General features: G+C 43.0%; 1 protein-coding gene across 3 annotated transcripts in view; it reads left to right on the top strand.

The window, feature by feature from the left end:
* ADGRA1 (adhesion G protein-coupled receptor A1) overlaps positions 1–17,058 on the top strand; it is a 301,516-nt gene extending 284,458 nt beyond the window's left edge. For all 3 annotated transcript variants that reach the window (XM_088670391.1, XM_035137651.3, XM_035137652.3), the window contains 2 exons: positions 9,014–9,115; positions 12,653–17,058. In XM_088670391.1, the coding sequence (XP_088526517.1) occupies positions 9,014–9,115; positions 12,653–13,874 (1,324 nt within the window). In that variant the 3' untranslated portion in view covers positions 13,875–17,058. The remainder of the gene's footprint in view (positions 1–9,013; positions 9,116–12,652) is intronic.
* Positions 17,059–21,783: the final 4,725 nt, after the last annotated feature.

Here is a 21,783-nt window from a genome sequence, read left to right as displayed (position 1 = left end):
ATATCTATTTAAGCTAAACATCCACTTCTTTGCCTGTAGGCCTTCCAGTTTCTGGTAATATGCTTCATCATCCTTCAGATGGTTGCTTGTGACTATAACAATGCCAACAATGCCTGCAATTTTATTTTATTTTTTACATATTTGAAAGAACCAGTGTTCCTATTTGAATGTGACATTTCAGCTGGATTTCCTCTAGCTTCCATCTGCTACAGGGCAAACAAAACCCTTGTGAGCTCTCTCAGAGTGCTACAGGGGACATTGTGTTAAATGTCTTGCTGTCTCCATTTAAAACAATGAAGCAGCACCTGAGGCTTGGAAGAAGCACATGGTTTTGGTTTGAGAATCTAAGGATTATCGCTGAGTCCAAGCAACCCAGAAGCAATCCATCTAAAATGTCACATGTGAATAAAAGTGTTTAATTTTGTAGAACGATCATTGATGTCATTTTATTTTTCATTTCTTTGGTAGTTTTAGAAATATATTGGCCTGTAGAATTCAGCACCACCCTGGGATATGTATCGAAAGGGAGAAATCCTGAGCCTGCCAACTTTCTTTAATTAAATGCATAATAAAGACGAGCTTGTAGACTTTGGGAGGAGGCTTTTTAAAATAACTTAACGACAGCAATGATAATACTACACCTAAAGAGAGTAGTGGGGAAGAAACTGGTTGGAAAAATAAGGAACTGTAATGTTTAGGATAACAAGGTGAAAACATGAATAAACTATGAAAAATGTTGTGAAAGGTGTTGGTGGTGGGTGCAGCAGAGCTGTGGCTATGACAGTCTGGATCAGGGATTTAGGGACTGAAAGACCAGCCCTTTTCATGAGGTAGAATGAGACTCTTGCCTCAGGTGGCAGGTGAGCTGGAATGGCCAATAAGCACCCCTAAGCCATAGCTGCCAAGTTATCCCTTTTTTTAAGGGATTTTCCCTTATGCTGAATAGGCTTCCTCGCGAGAAAAGGGAAAACTTGGCAGCTATGCCTAAGCCCTTATGCTATTTCTCACCACCAACACACTTAGGGAAGCAGTTGTCCAGCAACTGCCACCCTGTTTAATCCTGATTGCCACATTGCTGTGGCTTCTTAATTTCAGTTTAATCTCTATTGCCACAGCTGCCTCTGCTCACTGTCGACTACTTGCAGCCAGGAGTGTGTTACCTCAATAAAGCCGTGCTCACATGAGGAAAAGGAGCAGAGTTGGTTACGACTGTGCAGATTACTGAGGAGCAGTTGGCAGACCTGTGCACTCCACCACTATTCCCCCACAAGGAGGATTAAGTGCTGTGATATTATTTGAGGACATCCCAGGGTTCTTCTTTGTTCTGCTTTCTGGTGAGGATGTTGCTTCTGTCTTTGAGGAGAGGCACTGTGGGAAAGGTTGAGAAGTTCCTACTCTACCATTTGCAAACTGATCTGATGTTGAGTATGCGCATTACCACCAGAGTAGACTACTCTGCAACACACACCGTGAGGAACTGCCTTTGGAGAGGGTTCAGAAGCTTCTGCTGGTGCAGAATACAGTACCTAGTTGCTTGTGGTGACCAAGCAACTGAAGTATATAATTAATAATAATAATAATAGTAATAATAAATTTTTATTTATACCCCGCCCTTCCTGGTTTAAAAACTGGGCTCAGGGCAGCTAACAGAAAATAGAAAACATTGATTAAAAGGAGACTTTAAAACAGCATAAAATACAACATAAATGCAGCATCAATATCAATAAAATTCAGGGGTCATTTTTTTTGGGGGGGGGGAGATCCCAGTCAGTAGACATCAAATGATCACCAGGGCTAACTTGCCAAGTTGGTCCTACTAGGGCCAACAAGGAGACCAGGGAAGAATTTAAATGTGGGGTCCCAGAAAGGGTTTCTTCATAGAAAAGGAAAGGGAAAAGGGAGTAGAGGATCAGGCTAATTCAAATTGAAGGCCAGGTGGAATAGCTCTGTCTTACAGGCCCTGAGGAAGGAGATCAAGTCCTGCAGGGCCCTAGTCTCATGGGACAGAGCATCCCACCAGGTCAGAGCCATCACTGAAAAGGTCCTGGCCATGGTGGAGGATAGTCTGGCTTCCTTAGGGCCCGGGACCTTTAAGCTATTATTTTTCAAGGACATTAGGGCTCTCTGCAGGACATACCAGGAAAGGTGGTCCCGTAAGTACAAGGGTCCTAGATTGCATAGGGCTTTAAAGGTCAAAACCAGCACCTTAAACCTGACCCTATACTCCACCGGGAGCCAGTGCAGCTGGTAGACCACTGGGTGAATATGCTCCTATGGCAAGGACCCCATGAGGAGCCTCGCTGCAGCATTCTGCACTCACTGGAGTTTCTGGGACAGTTTCAAGGGCAGCCCCGCGTAGAGTGAGTTACAGTAGTCAAGCCTGGAGGTGACCATTGCATGGATCACTGTGGCCAGGTCAGGGCGGAAAAGGTAAGGGACCAACTGCTTGATATGACTTCAGTTCTGACACAATGGTTTCCATTGCACTTCCAGACTCAACTGAGAGTGCTGAACTAGCTTGTTTAAAAACTCAACTGCATCTATTTGAACCTTCCCAACCTTTAAGATTGCTCCACTTGCAGGCTGGTTGGCTGTTACAAGAAAGGACTTTTCAGTGATGACCCCATCATTATCAAATTCCCTTCTGTGGATCTCCCTTGCAGATTGTTGCTAAATGAACTGTGAAGACCTGGCTTTCTTTTTTACTTATTGAGACTAGTCCACTAAGGATACTTTAACCCCTATTGCTGTTTTAATTTTGCTTTTCTGTTTTTCTGTTGATGAAATAAACCGAATGGTTACTCTTATTGTAAAATGTGTATATTATTGTTTTCCTCTGTGTTATGATATGAAATGCCTTGAGAAAGCTTTATAGCCCTGAAAGGCAGTTTACAAACAAACAAGTAAATATCAGGCCGAAGCAACTGTGCGTAAACAGCCAAAACTGACACAGAGTCACATATTCAAGTTTTTGAGATGTTTAGTTTTATTTAACAGCCTGGAATGCAATGAGAACAACTTGAATCACATCCTATTTATCAACATGAATGGCAGAAGAAAAGTGGCCTGTGATTTGGAATTCCCCTGTCTCATGATGATTAAAGAAGGATGGTATTCAGTGACACGAAGGGACAGTGACATTTTTATTATTACTTTTGCAGTGACACAGGGACAAACAGTGGAATGGTCTGCTGTCTGATGTTGTAGAGACCTCTCTAGGGTTGGATGGAAAGATTCGATCTATACTATTAAAAACACCTCTAGTTTTATTCTTACACAAGGCATCAACGTTTTTGGAAAGCCTAAATGTTTGCAATTGAATGCAGTGGTTCATGGTGGTATGCAAACAGATTATTCTCTAGTGCCAGCATCTGTCAAATCCATCTGGTGAACTGGCTATTCTTATAGGTCTTATTGGAGATCTTGAATCATTTTAGCCAATCACTACTTATTTAGGGTGCAATCTGCTAAAGAACAAATGGGAGTTGTGCAATAGTTCTGGTATGCTGTTGCAGAGTTTCTGTCCAAAATGAGATTGCATTTTCAGTGAAATTGCACCTTAAATACATTCCTGAATATAGGTTTTTGTCTGTCCTTACACTCCCTTATAGATTATGACCTCTTTCATGAAGAACAACTGGTTTTGCTTCTCTCAAAGTGCAATGGGCAGTCAATTCTGCATACAAATCATTTTGGGTTTTTCATACTGTATCCTAGTACCTTCTTTCATCCAGTTAACAACCCATAACCTCACCTGCTTAAGAGTTTTCTACTCCTTCATGCTTCCCTCATATTTAAATATCTTATTTTCAATTTCTCGATAGGCATCACACAGAATTTTTCAGTTTAGGACTGCAATCCTTTGTAACAATGGGCCTTATGTACATAGGATTGGGCTGTAAATCTGTTTTTTTTCCTCTCTCTCCGCACAAATTTTCTTCTGAAACTGAAGTTCATCCTAGTCCAATTTCACATCTGCTGATTCAAATCTGTTAATTTGAGTAAATTGTGCACAACAGGAATGATGTGGGGTTTGGATTATTTGCTTTAGAACTTGCCTTTATCTTACCTCTTGTCTTTTTCCTGCAAGGAAGCTATTTCCTTCACAATCTTTTGTTTCTTCCTTTACTGCTTTTGAGTATTTTATTTTTCTATCATTTGGTGTTTCTCTTTTCCGTATATCTCAGAGTTGTGCTGTTGTTTTTCTTTCTCAACCCCTTAAGAGCTGTGGTAGTACAGTGAGGAATCATTTGTACAGCCTGTCATCTCCAGACAGTATTTTAATTTTCTTTTGGCAATGAGACAGGGCGGGCAGCGTGCTGGGCTGGATATCAATGCAGTGTACCTCAGATACATTGAAAGCATTCAACTTCACTCTATACCATTTCTAGGATGTGTTTTCTCATGTGTAGCAAAGGGGCAGAAGAGCCACAGGGCAGAAGATGGCTATAATGAACGGCACATTTCGCTGTTCCATGCTTTCTAACGCACCTGAGCAGTATCAATATTTGGCACATAATATGAAGCTCAGAATGAGGTATTGTTTCATGTAGCATGTTCAGAGCTCACAGTAGGAAAACGTTTTAACATCTGAGTGGGCTAGTTACTTGTTGAATTCCTACCTCACCTCTTCCCACAGATTTGGTAATATGATTGCATTCCAGCTCATTTTGGACTAATGTGGCTTCTGCACAGGCTCAGACCTTGAGTGCAAATGGAGAATTTGCCCCTAAAGATATACTACGGATTTTCCTCAGGCCTGCAGCAGGGGCATAAAAGGTTAAATTTGCTCCTCCATGCCTGCTCTGATCTCATTAATTATAACCCACCCATCCCCAGATGATGCAATCTTCATGTGCCTTAAATACAAATATGTATTTAACATGCTGTTTGGAATTAAACATAGCTTAGTACATAGCTATGCAGGTGGTCCTAGCACATTGTTCATGGACAGGCTGTGCCATCTGAATGGCTGTTTGGTATTTGGGACTCCCTGTAAGCTAGTATATTGTCGCTGCCTTAAGTTGTTGGACCTTGCAGTTCTAGAAGGAAAGAAAATATGAAGTCAATCATACAAACATCAAGTCTTTCAGTGTCTACATCTTAGAACTCCTCATGTTTATTTTGGATTATGGAGACAGTAGCTAATTGGAAGTGCACTGTGGTATTTGAAAAGGTGTTTGACTGGGTGGTGTTCTCAGATTGTTTTTACATATGGAGAGGTAGTGTCCATTGCCACTTCTAATTTCATAACAATCTAAGCTGTAGTAATTTTATTTCTATCCCACTGTCCCTCCTAGGAGCTCAAAATGGCATAGATTGTGGGTAGGCAAACTAAGGCCCGGGGGCCGGATCAGGCCCAATCGCCTTCTAAATCCGGCCTGTGGATGGTCCGGGAATCAGCATGCTTTTACATGAGTAGAATGTGTGCTTTTATTTAAAATGCATCTCTGGGTTATTTGTGGGGCATAGGAATTTGTTCATTTCCCCCAAAAAAATATAGTCTGACCCCCCACAAGGTCTGAGGGACAGTGGACTGCCCCCCTGCTGAAAAAGTTTGCTAAGCCCTGGCATAGATCCTCACAACAACCCTTATCTTGTGATCCTCATGGTTTTGTCCAATATTGTATATTTTTTAAATGGAAGAATCTGGATCCCTTACTATTGAGGGGGGGGGAGCATCACCTGGCTATAAAACTGATTTCATTATTGTGAACTGGTTTGAGAACTAGTATAGTTGAAAAGTAGGGATGTGGGTGGCACTGTGGTTTAAACCACAGAGCCTAGGGCTTGCCGATCAGAAGGTCAGCGGTTCGAATCCCTGCAATGGGGTGAGCTCCCGTTGCTTGGTCCCAGCTCCTGCCAACCTAGCAGTTCGAAAGCACGTCAAAGTGCAAGTAGATAAATAGGGACCGCTACAGCGGGAAGGTAAACGGTGTTTCCGTGTGCTGCTCTGGTTCGCCAGAAGTGGCTTTGTCATGCTGGCCACATGACCCGGAAGCTGTACGCTGGCTCCCTCGACAAATAACGTGAGATGAGCGCCGCAACCCCAGAGTCAGTCACGACTCGACCTAATGGTCGGGGGTCCTTTTACCTTTTATATTTGAAAAGTAGCATAGAAATACTGAAAAATACATTTTAAAAAATATAGAGAACGGTCACTAGGGTCTGGATGTGAGTGAAAGTATTAAAACCCCTTTACAAGCTGAAGCTTATAAAACAGCATTGTGTAACCTGGGTATTTTGGTGTCATGGAATCAAAGACTGTGTCCTGTCACAACAGCTTTTTCTGTGGAAAGTGCTTTGGGGAGAATTCTGCTCAGATGTAGAATTCTCACTGGCTGTACTAAGCTGAATTTGGGGGAGTTACATTAGGATGGGTCTTTTTTATAAGAGACATTCCCTAGGAAACTGATTTAGCTTAATGATAGAGGATGGTAATTATTTGCTGCTTAATTGCGACAATTATTAACATACATTCCATGCACTTGGATGAATTTGGTTCGAAGAATTAAGCAAGTGGTATTTAACCAGTTAAGTGTGCGATATCATGTCCTTCACTATTTAATTGCATGCAAGTTGAAAAAGAAGATGACTAGGAGGTGGAGCAGAGGGGCGGCAATGCAAAACGAGGAGAACAAAGTAAAGGCAGTAATTCTTGTGCAGTCCATTAATCAGGTTCTTACGATTCATCCTAGGATTCCATTTATGTTTCCTGCCACAACATCAGCTTTTCTGAGAATCTGTCATTTATGAGCACAGGCTCAGTGACAAACGTGTCCTTGTAAAATAATAATGGTTTAATGCCATGAGCTAGAGAGCAGTGCCCTGAAAGATGGACGCCTATTAGTTAACAGTTCTTCCCTTCCTCTCAAAATCATAACATTGGCATACATTTAGAGACCCTGCCCAGGCTGCTGCTTGGACCTCAGTGGCCTGGCTGATGTCCCAGGTGACTTGAAATCACTACTCTAATTTCCACCTTACAATGCCATTCCAGGACATGGTGAGAGGGAAAACAAAATGGTGGCTCCAAGCCAGCTGGTGTGTCAATAGCAGCACTGCTGCCGCTGCCGCCGCCGCCGCCACCATTGCAACCCGCTAAACCCACTGGGACCCATCAGTGTAAAGCAGGGGTCCCCAAACTAAGGCCCGGAGGCCTTCTAAATCGCCTTCTAAATCCGGCCCACGGACGGTCCGGTAATCAGCATGTTTTTATATGAGTAGAATGTGTTCTTTTTCTTTTATTTAAAATGCATCTCTGGGTTATTTGTGGGGCCTGCCTGGTGTTTTTACATGAGTAGAATGTGTCCTTTTATTTAAAATGCATCTCTGGGTTATTTGTGGGGCCTGCCTGGTGTTTTTACATGAGTAGAATGTGTCCTTTTATTTAAAATGCATCTCTGGGTTATTTGTGGGGCATAGGAATTTTCAAAATACAGTCCGGCCCCCCACAAGGTCTGAGGGACAGTGGACTGGCCCCCTGCCGAAAAAGTTTGCTGACCCCTGGCATAAAGAGTGGGGAGAGGGCTGCCACCAGAGGGCATTTTGCTGAGACACCTGTCCAAACTGATCCTGACCCTGACTTAATTTCATTATGTATGTTATGGAATTACCTGTTTGGACATGGTCTCAGAAAGAGCCTTACCTTAATATAAGCAAGTTTCTGCAAAACATTTCCCATACCTTGATGCCCACAAAGGAAAACCCATGATGGATGGATGGATGGATGGATGGATGGATGGATTTGGACCATTTTTTCCCAGGGCTTCAATCAAAAAGGCTCCCAGAAGCACGAGAGTCCTTGCCCTCAGGTTTACAACCGAAAATACACAACACAAAAGAGGAAGAAAAAGAATGGGAAACGGGGAATTTGAAAAGGGCAGCAATTCTCAAAAGTTCTTATCTTGACTAAGTTGGGCTGGAGCCAAATGGAGCCGGTCTCTCCGCAGAACTGACGGAGTGGCTCTGCTACCTATCTCTCCCATTTGAGGAATAACAACTGGCAGCTGGAGGGTTTCATTGTCGCCATCCCAGGTTCTAGCATGTGTAATGACATAACCAAGCAAGACTGCAATCTAGATCTTGTGCTTTCATTCAGTATTAAACATAATAGCAGCTTAACCGGGAGGTGGGAGGTGTTCCCTAGCCCTGTTCTGTAAATGTCTAGGGCAGGCATCCCCAAACTGCGGCCCTCCAGATGTTTTGGCCTACAACTCCCATGATCCCTAGCTAACAGGACCAGTGGTCGGGGAAGATGGGGATTGTAGTCCAAAACATCTGGAGGGCCGAAGTTTGGGGATGCCTGGTCTAGGGTCTCAAGTCAAATGCTTGGTGATTTTTCTGCCCCTAGATTTGGCCGCTGATGGGAACGCTTGGCTCTATAGCTCTGCTGAAGGTCATTAGTTCTCAAGGAGAGAATTCCTGACAACTAGAGGTGTTTGGAAAGATGCTGCCAAGTTAATGACTGTAAAAAAAGAAGATTTCTTTAGTTTAATAGACCTTTCAGTTGTGTTTCTTTTCTTGATGCTCTTTCTTCCCTAGAGTTAAATAACTACCTATGTAAATGTCGCAATGCTGCCTGAGAAAATGAGATTAGCTCCAAGGTTTTAGTTTGGCCACAGCTATTCAGAATAAAATGATTTTGTGTTCTGTATAAAAATGGAAAATCATAGCTATCGTTAATACTTTCTTAATATTCCAGAATATCTTCCATATTTAATATGGATTTTTTTAAAATTTACATGTAAGTGATAATTATGCTTGTTGAACTCCAGTTTTTGAGTGACATATCGCAAAGATACTCCAAATGTTGTATTATAAAGATGAACACCTTGCTTCCTAAAACACCTTGTCTGTTTTAATGTTCTTTTATTTCTAATTTTAATGAGCATTTAAAGTTAACGACCTAAGTTACTTGGGCTTCCCTCACTGTTTCAAGCATGAAAAATCATTTTTATGAAGACTTCTATTCAACTGAAAATTCACCTGTCAAAATTTTATCTGTTAACAGGTTTTATCTGATTAGTGGAGGAGTTCCTTTTATTATATGTGGAATTACAGCAGCAATCAACATAAATAATTATGGGATAAAAAACTACGCAGAAGCGCAATTGTAAGTATATCAGTATGCTTTCAGGCTGTCATATCCCATCATCATTCCTGCTAATAGAGAACTTAGACGGTTGAGTGGTTATACGTTTGAAAGTGAAGTGGGGTCACCCAAAAATATACTTAGGGGACTGCCTAGATATGCAGAAGTATATTCAATTGTGATGTGGCTTGCTGAGGGGAAACAGCCTGACAAGTACATGTGGAGTCCCAGAATACTGATTGCGGTTGAGCCTCTATACATAGAGGGGGGACGACTTCTCAAGGAACGATAGAGAGAACATCTGAGCCACTAGATCTTTAGGGGCCAGGCCCTAATTACACATTACATTTTTAAAATAATAACCTCAGGGGCAGGCAAGGTGAGGGTATATAGTTGTAAGGAGGTAGGTTTTAATCCTTCCCAAGTGACATTCCTGAGGTAAATTGCCGCCACTCACACTGCCCTTGGCAGTAAGAGAAATGCACTCATTGGCACCTACAAGTAAACATCTCCAGTTCCCTGATGTGGCTGCAAGGCCTGCAGTTAATATATCATGTAGTTAGACCAGGCCCTCCAGATGTTTTGAGACTACAATTCCCATCATCCCTGACCATTGGTCCTGTTAGCTAGGGATGATGGGAGTTGTAGTCCCAAAACAGCTGGAGAGCCGAGTTTGGGGGTGCCTGAGTTAGACCTTCACCTGAGGGGGAAACAAAGACAATGTTGGGGTGGGGGGTGGGGAGAGAGAGAAAGACAATGGAGTGGGTGGAAGTAGCCTGCCCCAGCCCTGTACAGTTTATAGAGGATACTCTGGAGGAGAAGGTTAAGGTTAGAGGGGGGAGGGTTTGTGATATAAGGTTAAAACAAACACACACACACAAACGTGCACATGCGCACGCACACGCACACACGTCGCTCTTGTACAAGGATGTTTCAGGAGGAAGGGAAAGGAAGAGAGCAAGTGTAGTGGTTTAAAAGTCAGCCTAGGGCTTGGAAGAGCCACGTTCCAATCCTTATTGGCCACAAAGCTCGCCTTGGGTCATCTCTCTGTCACAGCTTAGCCTAACCTCCCATGTTTGCCACCTTGCACTCCTTGGAGATATATGTAATAGAACATAAATGAACATTTTACATTGTCCAGAACAGTCTCCCACTAGTATAGCTATGGGCCTGAAACCACCCTCTTTCCCTATGGTGTCTGAACAGCATTGTAAGGTTCCTGCTCCAAGCTGGCTGGAGCACTGAGCAGAATCCTTTTTAGAGGAGTCCCCGCTTATACACAATCTATTTCTATTTCTAATGAACTGTGATAGATAGCTTAATATTAATTAAGTGCCGCCTGAGCTGACTGGATTAAAGGCTGGTTTGCCACCTCCTTTGATTGGGTTTATTCTTTAAAAGAGTGGGGAAATATTGACATGTTACTCTTCAAGTAGCATGCTCTTCAAGTCTGCTGCTCTTCAAGTAGCTGAGAGTAACCTCGTAGCTTTATCAACAACCAAGGGAGGCTGAGAGGGCCCCCCTGCGAGATTCACAGCCAAGGAATGATATGAAACTGGATTTCCTTCAGCTCAGCTCAGCACTCTAGACAATGCATCACACTGGCGCTTTTCTGAATCTGGAAATCGCATACAAAGAGCACAAGCTCCAGGCTGCGTGGCCTGATGTATGCTAAATTACCTTTTAAACTGTATACCCCTCGTTGTTTTCTTAGCCCCCAAGTATCAATTTTCTTCTTTTATAGAATTGTTTGCACACGGGCTCAACGACCCTTCAAACAGCAGATGGCTTCTCCTGGGCTTCTTGAGCGAAGGAGAATAAGGAGAATGCCAATTAAAAGTTCATTTGCTAAAAATATACATGATTCAGAGCTCCAAACATGTACAAGGCTCAGTTGCATCAGGGTGCATGTCCCCCATCAGTGGACCACTGGCTTCTCATCAGCATTTTGTTCAGTGCTGTGAAGGTCATGTATTGCAGTTCACGCTCAAGCAGCCTTCACCAACCTGGTGCCCTCCAGATGTTTTTGTACAAAACAGCTGGAGGGCACTAGCTTGGCCGAGGCTGTGCTAAAGCATTGCTGTAGAGTGCTCTTATAACGCCCTGGCATATAATCATTGTACACATTTTTAACATGTAAGGAAATGAAAGCAAACTGCACTCTGACTTTATGAAAATGCTTTTAGTAAATTCCTTTTTTTAGAAACAAGACATTAGATGAGCGAAGAGCTCCGGCAGACTCCTCTAACCAGGGTGTTGGGGAGGGCTGCTACTCTGCAAATTCTATCATATTAAAACTTATTTATTTCAGCACGTGTGATTAGACAATCACTTATAATCAACAGGGTATTAAAAGATCTCATTATTTATGTTCATAAATTTGTGAGAGACTTTCCCTTCGGCACTGTTGCAGAGGCTGTACTACTTTCGTTTAATCACTTTAATCACAGGCAATCAATACCAGATATCACAATGTGAGCAAAAACCGTGAAGCAGGTGGAGTGATAAAATTGCTTAGGAGAGAGAGAGTGTGTGTGTGTGTACTACAGATTAAGCAACAGCACAGTGGGTTGCGTGCCTTATTCGTTTTTAATAATGTTACTACAGAAAACGTAGATGCCCCGACATTAGCATGCTCTTTATGGAACTGATTTTTGAAGTGTTTCCTCTTGAAAATAGCAGCATCCTACGAGAGACTTTACCCCTGGGGATTGCTCCAATATTCCTTGGCATAAATTGCATAGATTTTGATTTTTTTTTTAAGGGATGCACACATGGATTCCTGTGTTGTTTTTACTGGATGAAACTGTTGATAAGCATTTGAAAATACCTGGATAGTTTTGTGTGCCTAAGAGCATAGCATAAATTCAAAGGTGTGTTCTTTCCAAGTCCAGCCAAAGGTATTTGGTCAGCCCAACTAGCTGTGCTGCGTGATCAAAGAGGGTTACACTAGCATCCTCAGTAACTCTAGAGGAGAGGCCTTGTATACATGAAGGAGAGTCTCCACTCTCATCGTTCAGCATGGACACTGAGGTCCAGCTCGGAGGGCCTTCTGGCAGTTCCCTCACTGCCAGGGTTCAAATCCCCCACTCAGCCATGAACTTCATGGTGAATCACTGCTTCTCAGCCTAACTTACCTCACAGGGTTGTTGTGGGGATTGAATGAGGAAGTGGGAAACCATGTACACTGCCTTGGTCTCCTTGGAGAAAAAGGTGGCCTGTTAAGGAAATAAATAGAGATGTAATGCAATAATACATTCCATCCATTCTAAGGCTATTGTTTTCTTTTCATGCAGCAGAAAATAAAACCTGGATTCAACTAACCTAGTGTATTAGTGAAAGCCAGTGCAAGGAGCTTCCCCCACCCACCCAGTCTGCTTTGTTAGGGGGCCGGTCAGGAGAACACCCAGAATAGATTTCGGGGAGGGAATCAAGCACAAATGCTTGCACTAATGGAACAATCAGAAGAACGCGTTCAATACTACTAATGTGTTCAAAACTACTAATGTGCTTTCTTTTTATTTAAATCTATCCTTTCCCATCACCCCCCCCTTGCAGTTGTTGGATGGCATGGGAGCCAAGTCTTGGTGCGTTTTATGGACCAGTTGCTTTCATTGTCCTGGTGACTTGCATTTACTTCCTCTGCACATACGTGCAACTGAGGCGTCACCCGGAACGCAAATACGAGTTGAAAGAAAGGACGGAAGATCAGCAGAGGCTGGCAAGTCCTGAGATTGGCCACAGCCACATCACTGATTCTGGATCTGTCTCCCAGGCAACATGCTCAATGATGTCTTCTTCCTTGTTGGAAAACGAGCACTCATTTAAGGCTCAGCTCCGAGCTGCGGCTTTCACTTTGTTCCTGTTTACCGCCACTTGGACCTTTGGTGCACTCGCTGTTTCCCAAGGACATTTCTTGGATATGATATTCAGCTGCCTCTATGGAGCATTTTGCGTTACCTTGGGGCTCTTCATCCTTATCCATCACTGTGCAAAGCGAGATGATGTCTGGCATTGCTGGTGGTCCTGTTGCCCATCTCGGCGAAACACATATTCAGTGCAAGTTAATGTCCGGCCAAAGGTTAACGTCAACGGGGAAAGCCAGGTCCATGTCCCGTGTCTCCAAGAATCGCCTTGCCCTGCTAAATCTGCCGTTTTTAATCACCCAGCTGCTAGCCACTGCAAACTTACAAATCTACAAGCTGTTCAAAACCACGTCAACTGCCTTTCACCCGTCACGCCATGCTGCGCGAAAATGCACTGTGATCAGCTGCTGGAAGATGACGCTCACATTCATGTACACAGCGAGGGAACTTTCAGGCCCAACATGCACATCCACAGATGCTTGAAAAGCAGAACTAAACCACGCTACTTCAGCCGGCATCGGTCTGCGGGGGAAAGAGAGTACGCTTACCACATTCCTTCCAGCGTCGACGGCAGCATCCACAGCTCACATACAGACAGTCCGCACAGCGCGCATGACGGCCAGACGGGCCACAGGCGGGCGTGTTGTGCGAAAAGCGACCCATATCCCACCATCAGTCAGCCGGAAAGCAGCGATGCAAGTACTGTGATCTACAGTTGTGCTGCGGTGCCAGAGAGCGAGACGGTGCACCATGCAGCTCACTTCGAGATGCACCCGCGGACCCAGTCTTTACCATTTAGCACAACCAGCCACAATGGGATTCTAAAGGGGAACCTGCACGAAGCCATGATCTACAGTTCAGACAGTACAGGAAATATCAAAACGGGGCCCTGGAAGAATGAAACTACTGTGTAGTTGGGCAGCCCAGTTCTTCTCCTTTTACAGCTCAGACCATCTTAGGCTGCAATCCTATACACACCTGGGAAACGGGCACCATTGGACTCAGTGAGGCTCACTTCTGAGTAGACATGCATAGGATTGCACCGTTAACCTTTGTTTTCCTTCTAACCTGAGTAAGATTCTACATGTTTGCGTAGCGCATCAGTAAATTGTACAGGTTCCTCAACCTATTGTTTTCTTAATAAGAAGAGGCTTTTAAAAAGTAGCGGTGGTTTTGAAATTATTTTTAAAAGAATTATGGGACATGGTTGTGGGGGCTGGGTGTGTGTGTTGGAAAATAAACCTAGGGGGTAGAATACAAGGCAATATCCTTTGTTACCACTCACAGTAATGTTTTCCTTTCCTTTCCTTTTATTATATATTTTTAATTTTAACTATTCTGCGTTAGCATCAGCCACTTTGAAATGCATATCAGCATCACAGCCTTTCCTTCATCATTCTTATGGGGGGAAGTTACGATAGTGACAGAGAAGGAGAAATTTCTAACCAGGCTTAACACAGCTCTTTAGATCTATGAAGACCACCTGTAGCATACGGCCTGTAAAATCATGTAGTGTACAGTCGCTGTTACGTCTCTCTTCTGCTGGAGAGAAATACTAGGTAACGTCCCTTGTTGACATCTATGGTGCTGTGTTGGTTGTTACTTCTTTTTGTTCCTTTTTTTTTTTTGCATGACACACAGGTCAGGATAATACCATTTGCTGTTTTCTAGTATTAAGATGTGTGAAATGCAGGGGCAGGGGAACCAAAAACCTTATTGTAAAAGGCGATGGCTATTCATGTTGGTATTACTCTAGAGCAGGCACGTCCAACTGGTAGGTCATGATCTACCAGTAGATCACTGGACAGCTGTTATAGGTCACTGGTAGATCACTGGCTCCCCCCCAAAGAAGCTCAACAACTTTGGCTCCCCTAAAAAAAGCTAAACATTTTGCCTTGCATCCCCCAAAAGTGGGCCTTCCTCCTTCCGAAAAAAAAGCTCAAAAACAACTTTGACCTGAACCCCCCCAAACAGGGCTTTCCTTCCTAAAAATAAAAGCTCAACAACTTTGACCTGAACCTCTAAAAAGTGGGTACATCCAGGGCAGTCTCGAGCAGGTCCGCCGCCCTGGCGCTGAGGGGCGGAGATCGCTCTGGCGCCCCTGCCCTCGCAGGGTGCACCATGGTTTCTGCATGGCAAAGCCGCGTGGCGCCCTGGCGCCCTGTGCCACCGGGGGTCTACCTAGAGCCGGCCCTGGGTACATCAATGCCAGTTTTTAACTGTGAGTAGATCACAGTCTCTTGGGAGCTGGCCACCCCTGCTCTAGAGCATTTTGAATCTATGAAAAAAGGGAGGGCAGAGAAACCCACCACTGCACTAGTTTTAAGTGGCACAATCCTTTGTATAAGGTTATATGATAGCTTTGATAAGGGTCCACTCTAATGTCTCTACAGAGCATGCACTATTCATTGTATGTGGCACTGTGCAGTGTAATAGCAGCTGTCTCCATGAGTTTCACTTCTTTGTAATTATGCCTTCTGGAACCAACCTGCAAGCTGTTCTACAATTGTATTTTTTTATAAACAGCACCACCAAGTACAGTCTATCATTAACTCTTTGAGGACTACAGTCTTGCACTTAACGAATTACTTAGGGCAGCATCCAGCCCAAGTTCAGCATTTTGGAGAGGACCATTGCTTTTAATGGAAAAGGGGAAAGCACTCCATGTGCTTATTAAATCTACCCCACTGATATCAATGGGACATCAAAGTACTGAGGTTTTTACTGGATCCTTCCCTTCATCTGACTTGGAGCTGTGTTCAAGGAAAGACTTGTACAGGCAATACTAATAACAATGTAGTCCAGAGTACTCAAATAAAGGGGAATCTATCCGTTTTTAAGGCTGCAATTCTTTTTGTTCTTTTCCTTTCTTTCTAAAAAGCCCCTTTCTAGGGAGTAATGCAGTGGGCCTTACTTCCAAGTAAGCGTGCATAGGATTGCACTATAAAGAAATAAAATTTTAAAGATATTTATTTATCAATTCCACATTTTGGGTGAAATCCTTTCCTTCCCATGCCCTTCCGTCCTCTGCCAAAGCAAATTCGGGGTTGTCTGTATACTTCCATGCAAATTTGACCTTCAATTGCATGACTTTTCATTGAGTTATTCTGCTCAGCTGCAGGACATTTTAGGGTCAGTAGCATTTTCTATTCAGGAAGCTTTAGGCAAAGGATTGGTTTTTTAAAAAACAACAAAAATAGATATCCATGAACATCTGGACACAAGGCTCCAACTGACAACGAAAAATAGAATTATAATTACCCAGTTTTTTTATTTAAAAAATCAAAAACTTTCAATAGAGTCTGGTTATAAATTGATGACCTAAAGTGAATGGCACTATACAGCCAAAGAGGGCAGGGCAGAAGGAGAGAGAGAGAGAGAGAGAGAGAGAGAGAGTCATATTTCCACAAATAGAAAACAAATGCAACAAGCACAATGTTATATGGCCACCAAGAGAAAATTTATAGACATATCACACACGTTCCAAGTATCCATTACAGTACATTAATTTAGGCAGTTCCCTGGGGATGTGCATTACTTTGTAGGGGATTATTTTGTCGAGATCTTTGCAGAGTTCAACTCATTATGTGTTCTTATCAGCATGTTACGAATCCCTCCCATTTATGATATGTAAAAATATATTTCCTTACAGTGTACATAACAGATGATTATTATAATTGTTGGAATGTTATATAAAAATGTGTGTCAAGATGAATGTGTTCTGCAGTGTTTGCAGGTGGGAATTAGTACTCAAAGGGTTAATGCTCAGTATCTGAGTGCAAGGAACTTCCTTTTTTTCCTTTCTGTATTTTTATAAAGTTAAAATATATATTGTAAATTACAGCAGATAATGTATCCATTGTGTGTGTGTTGTTGTCGTTGTCGTTGTTGCTGCTGCTGCTGTTGTGTGTATCTTTCAAAGGTGAACAAAGCAGAATGCACTAGGTGGGTGTTGAGTTTTGAACAGTATTCAGCCTTTTTATGATTGCTTCTTTTAGACGATGCAAAAAAGAAAAGAAAAATACCCTGAGCTTTATAATGTATATTCTGTATATGCTTGAATTGTCTCAGATCCAAAATACAGTATTTTGCAATGTCCGCATATTATAATTTCTTTTTCATCATTTCCTTTTCCCATGTATATGTTACTATCATTCCACAACATCAGTGCAACTATATAAGCGTAGATATTATATTAAATGCCACATCTCTGTATCTCAGTGATATTTATAATACTCTGTAATAGCTAAGTCATAGAAGGTCTCTAGAATTATGCAAAATAGTCCACACACACACACACACACACACACACACACACACACACACACACACTGAGGTCCAGGTGAAATAGTCACATTTCAGGAACAAAATCGTTGAGGTTCTCCAGCTTGTGTTTCTATTGCCAGTGTTGTTCTGTCCAACAAAAAGAGAAACTGCATAATTAAATGGGTGCTGCTTTCCACAGACGATCTTCTGTTACAGACCTCTCCTGAAGATTAACATTCAGTATTGATACAACTTCCATATTATGTCTGAATATAAAGTTATCAAATATTTCTGGGCTAATTTGGAAACCATGTTATGCAATAATCTGTTTGCATTATTATTTTTTAAAGAAAATATACAATATAATTGCAGAGTAGGAGAACATGATATTAAATAAATTAAAAAATGTTTTTTAACATCAGATGTGACCCACATTCATTTTTGCGCTTTTGATTCTCTTTTTTTTAAAAAAAATACAAATATTTATATAAAAAGTTACTTTCACTCTTTTGTTTTTTTTCCTGCTTATAAGCATAGTTTATGTGTTTCATATGTTCCCTTGCCAGCTCTTGGAATCAGACACATTGTCTCAGTAATCTTCCCTAGCTGAATGAGGAAACACATACCTAACCCAATGCAGAGTCTGGGGCAACACACCATAACCTGTTTAAACAAAACTGGAATCCCACTGAGCACCAGGATCAGGGGTGGATTTTGAACTCATTCCTGGGTCCACCAAACACCTGACCAGCAGGATTCCAGGTTCTTTACCAGGCAACATGGGTGGGATCCTATATACTGCGTATATACTTTGTTGGATGAGGGTATTCATGTAGCATTCTATGGTACTGATTGTCTTTTAGTTGTGGGCATATTGCTTAACATCTCATTTTTTAAAAACAATTTGCTTCCAGTGTGAGACAGTGTGCCAACCACGTGAGCCTCAAAACGTAACTTTATGGAAGAAGCATTTTGACAGGCGCGATGTGAAATATTGTGCTACCATCCTGTGCTGTAAGCAAGGTACCATTCGTGGGTTTTATTTTCTCTAATTAGCTGCTGCCTCAAGCAGACATTTTTGGGTTTAAAGGACCATTAAGTAAGCACCACATTGGCCAACCCCATTGGCCAACTGTTCTTATATCCCATGCAGAATTGCAAACCCATTTTGTCCAATATACAAAACTATTTATATTTGGTCCACTATATAGGCAGCGGGATGTGGTAACTATTATGGCACAAGAACGTGAAAATTGCCTTGCTGGGTTGCATCGAGATCCATGCAGTCAAGCATTCTTTTTCAGGCAGGGGACAGACACCTCCTGGGAGCTCGTAAGAAGTACACAGAGATCATATCTCAGGGAGACAGGGCTCTGCCATCTCTAAACAGGGCTGGGATAGGATACTGTGTCAGGCCCTGAGGCGTTGCTACCAGTCCATGTAGACTGGGGTGGGAAGCATGGCCAAGAGTCAGGGATTATGTGGGTTGTGGTCTAGCAATATCTGGAGGGTCACAGACAATGCTGGGCAAAATGGAGAAAAGGTCTCAGTTGGTCTAAGCGGCCTAGGTTCCTCTTCCTCTGGTGTCACTCACTCAAGAGTCTTGCTTATTGAGTTCTGGCATCATGCTTTCATATGATGTTTGGTTTAGCGTTTCCTGCTCTGAAATATTAGTGTAGTAAAAAATGAAATGCAGGAGCTGAACGCAAAATGAACTCACTTGTGACCCGTCCTGGCAAAGAAAGAACAGGGCTGTGTTTCCTTTCCCAGAGGAAAGGATGGGAGCTTTCTGTATGAATCTCTGAGAAGAAACTTGCACAAAGACTTGGAAGACTCTTAATATGTTGTGGAGTTGTGAGTAGCTGGTCATACTTTTGCAGCCTTATACTTTGACTTTACGGGTTGTTTGCTTACTTTTGAAATTTCACACCCTGTCTGGGTAATTCTAAGAACCCACCTAAGCACAGGATCTTAACATTCTTCTGAAGACCAGATACTCTTGCCAAGCTGTGCTTCAAGATTAGGGGAAAGCCCAGATCTATACAGGCATCCCCCTCCCCCACTTACACGGGGGGGGGGGGGGTTACATTCCAGACCCCTGCATGCATAAGTGAGATCTTGTACCTTCTGTAATAGGAAGGGCACAAAAGGCAGAGAGGAAGCGGGGGAGAATCATCTTGGAAATCACTCAGGGCCACTACCCAGCCTGTCTCAAATCTGTCTGCCTGCCTGAGGGGAGGCAGTGCATGCAGCGGTGGGAGGGAGAGGGCCAAGGATGCCTGGTGCCAGGATGGAGGTGCAGATGGGCAGCGGAGGTGGGGAGAAGGCACCTCCCGCCCCACACTGCTGGTCGATCAAAGGCCACCTTCCCTTGCTTGGGCAGCAGGCCTGAGTGAGGGAAGGGAAATCTATTCTTTATTTTGCGCTGACCCACATAAATGTGGTCACACACGTGTGGGATGCGTGTTAGTGGGGAGGGTGCCTGTGCTTCAGAACTGGTTCAGAGCAGTAAGGCTCAGTCTGAATACATGCTAGTTGCCTCATTATTCTTAAATTTTAGCACAGGCATAGGCAAACTCGGCTCTCCAGATGTTTTGGGACTACAACTCCCATCATCCCTGACCACTAGCTAGGGATGATGGGAGTTGTAGTCCCAAAACATCTGGAGGGCCGAGTTTGCCTATGCCTGCTTTAGCAGGATCTTTATTTAATAAATGTATATTTGTTTTCTTATTTCTATTAAAAGCCATTTGTATCATGGTGGCATCTGACACCCTGGAATCTTGGCTAAGGTTTCCTGATGTCAACCCACTATTCATTCTTTATCACCACTGTGTTCACGCCATTCTTGTTCTGTATTTAAAATATTGATTAATGACAGAACCAATGTTAGGACCTGACAAGTCACATGCTACACTGGCTATTATTTTTTTTCACTTCTATGTCATCCATTGCTGTGAGTATTGTAATGCTCCGACTGTCAGAGATTAGAAATGTTTCTAAAGCTCAGCTTTGTGAGCCACAGGTTCATGCCCTGTTTTATTTGAGGAAATAGACAACTTCCATAAGTAACACATGAACCATTTGCTTTATTTTATTTCTGGGGTCCCCAAGGTGGCATCCATTGGCACCACAGTCCCCTGACACCATCTTTTGGTACCCACCCTTGGGGTGGGGTGGGGAGAGATCCAGTCTTTGTTTGCTGGTTTGGCTGGGGGTGTTGTCTGTTTCTGGGGAAGCCTTGCCAGGTTTTTGGTCTGTGTTATATTGGGATGTGAGGGTGTAGGCGGTTTGTCTATTTTGTGGGGCTCTGAGCATTGCCGATTTTTCTTCTGTGAAATGGGTATTTGAGGAGTGAGGAGCAAATGGAAAACCCCGAACTGCCATTTGTTGTGGGGAAAGCTCTGGGGCAAAAAAGAAAGAGTGTTTGGACACTGAGTTTTAAAGTGCAGCCCTGTGCCCAGAAAGAGTGGGGCAAAAGGTTAAGTGTGGATAAGCCCCACAATGTGAGAGAAATGACTCTTAAACTTTGACATGGGCAAACATGACCTTGTCAACATTCAGAAGCTTTGTTCTTTCTTCTACTTGTGTTGACCCGAAAAGGCAATCTGGTCTGAAAGCTCTGATCAATATGATTGCAACATATTGATGGTCAAGATGACTCCTACCTAATTGGTAGCAGCTGTAACACTGAGCTCATGTGTGTTTCACAAGCTTTGATTTTATCCACAGGCACAAGGCATAGCTAGAGGGGGAGGTAATGGTTAATACCAGCCAGCTGTGTTCCCATGTGACATAGCCTGCCTGGGCCAATAAATATTGTTTGTATCTTTACTTGGGTGTGAAAAAGCCTTTTTCTCGTTGTGGCGTCTGTCCCCACGGAACGCTGTGAGCAGGGGAAAGGAGGGAGCTGCTGGACCTTTGCTGTAAGTTTGTACCCTTTAATAAATTGTTAGACCTGGGCATCATTCTTTTGGAATTCCAGCATATCCCAACTCCCGTGAGCCATCCTCCGATTCTGCAGGGCGTTTCACTACTTTTGCAACAAGTTGGGCAGCTCTGTCAGCTAGCTCTTAAGAAAAACTTGTAAATGGTGAACAGCCTTGCCTTTTCTGACTCAATACCATATATGCACAAATCTATCAAGTTAAGTATCAGAAACCAGAAGTTAGTGAAAGGTTTAGGGTGTGGTTGGCCTCTAGATTTTAAGTTCTTTATTACTTACATTAATAGACCCTTTGGGTGATTTCCAACATTAGTCAGATCCATTGAAACCAATGTTGCTAAGGAGAGTTGACTCAATTGATTTAGATGGATCGAGACTGAATATTGCTCATATTGAATGTCACCTTTGCTCCCAAAGTAGCAAAATGCAAAAAGAGATGGGCCCTTTCATAGGGTCATAAATAAAACTGCTTTTGGAAAACGGGGAGCTGCCAGACTGTTGGTCCACCTAGCTCAATATTATCCACCCAGGCTGACAGCTCTCTGGGGTTTCAGAGAGAGGACATTCCCAACCCTACCAGGAGATGCTGGCGACGGAACCTGGGACCATCT

This window comes from Zootoca vivipara, chromosome 5 (genome assembly GCF_965207765.1).
Source record: "Zootoca vivipara chromosome 5, rZooViv2.hap1.1, whole genome shotgun sequence".
Lineage (NCBI taxonomy): Eukaryota > Metazoa > Chordata > Lepidosauria > Squamata > Lacertidae > Zootoca > Zootoca vivipara.
Note: the sequence above shows the minus strand (reverse complement) of the source record. Positions and strands in the feature narration are given on the sequence as shown.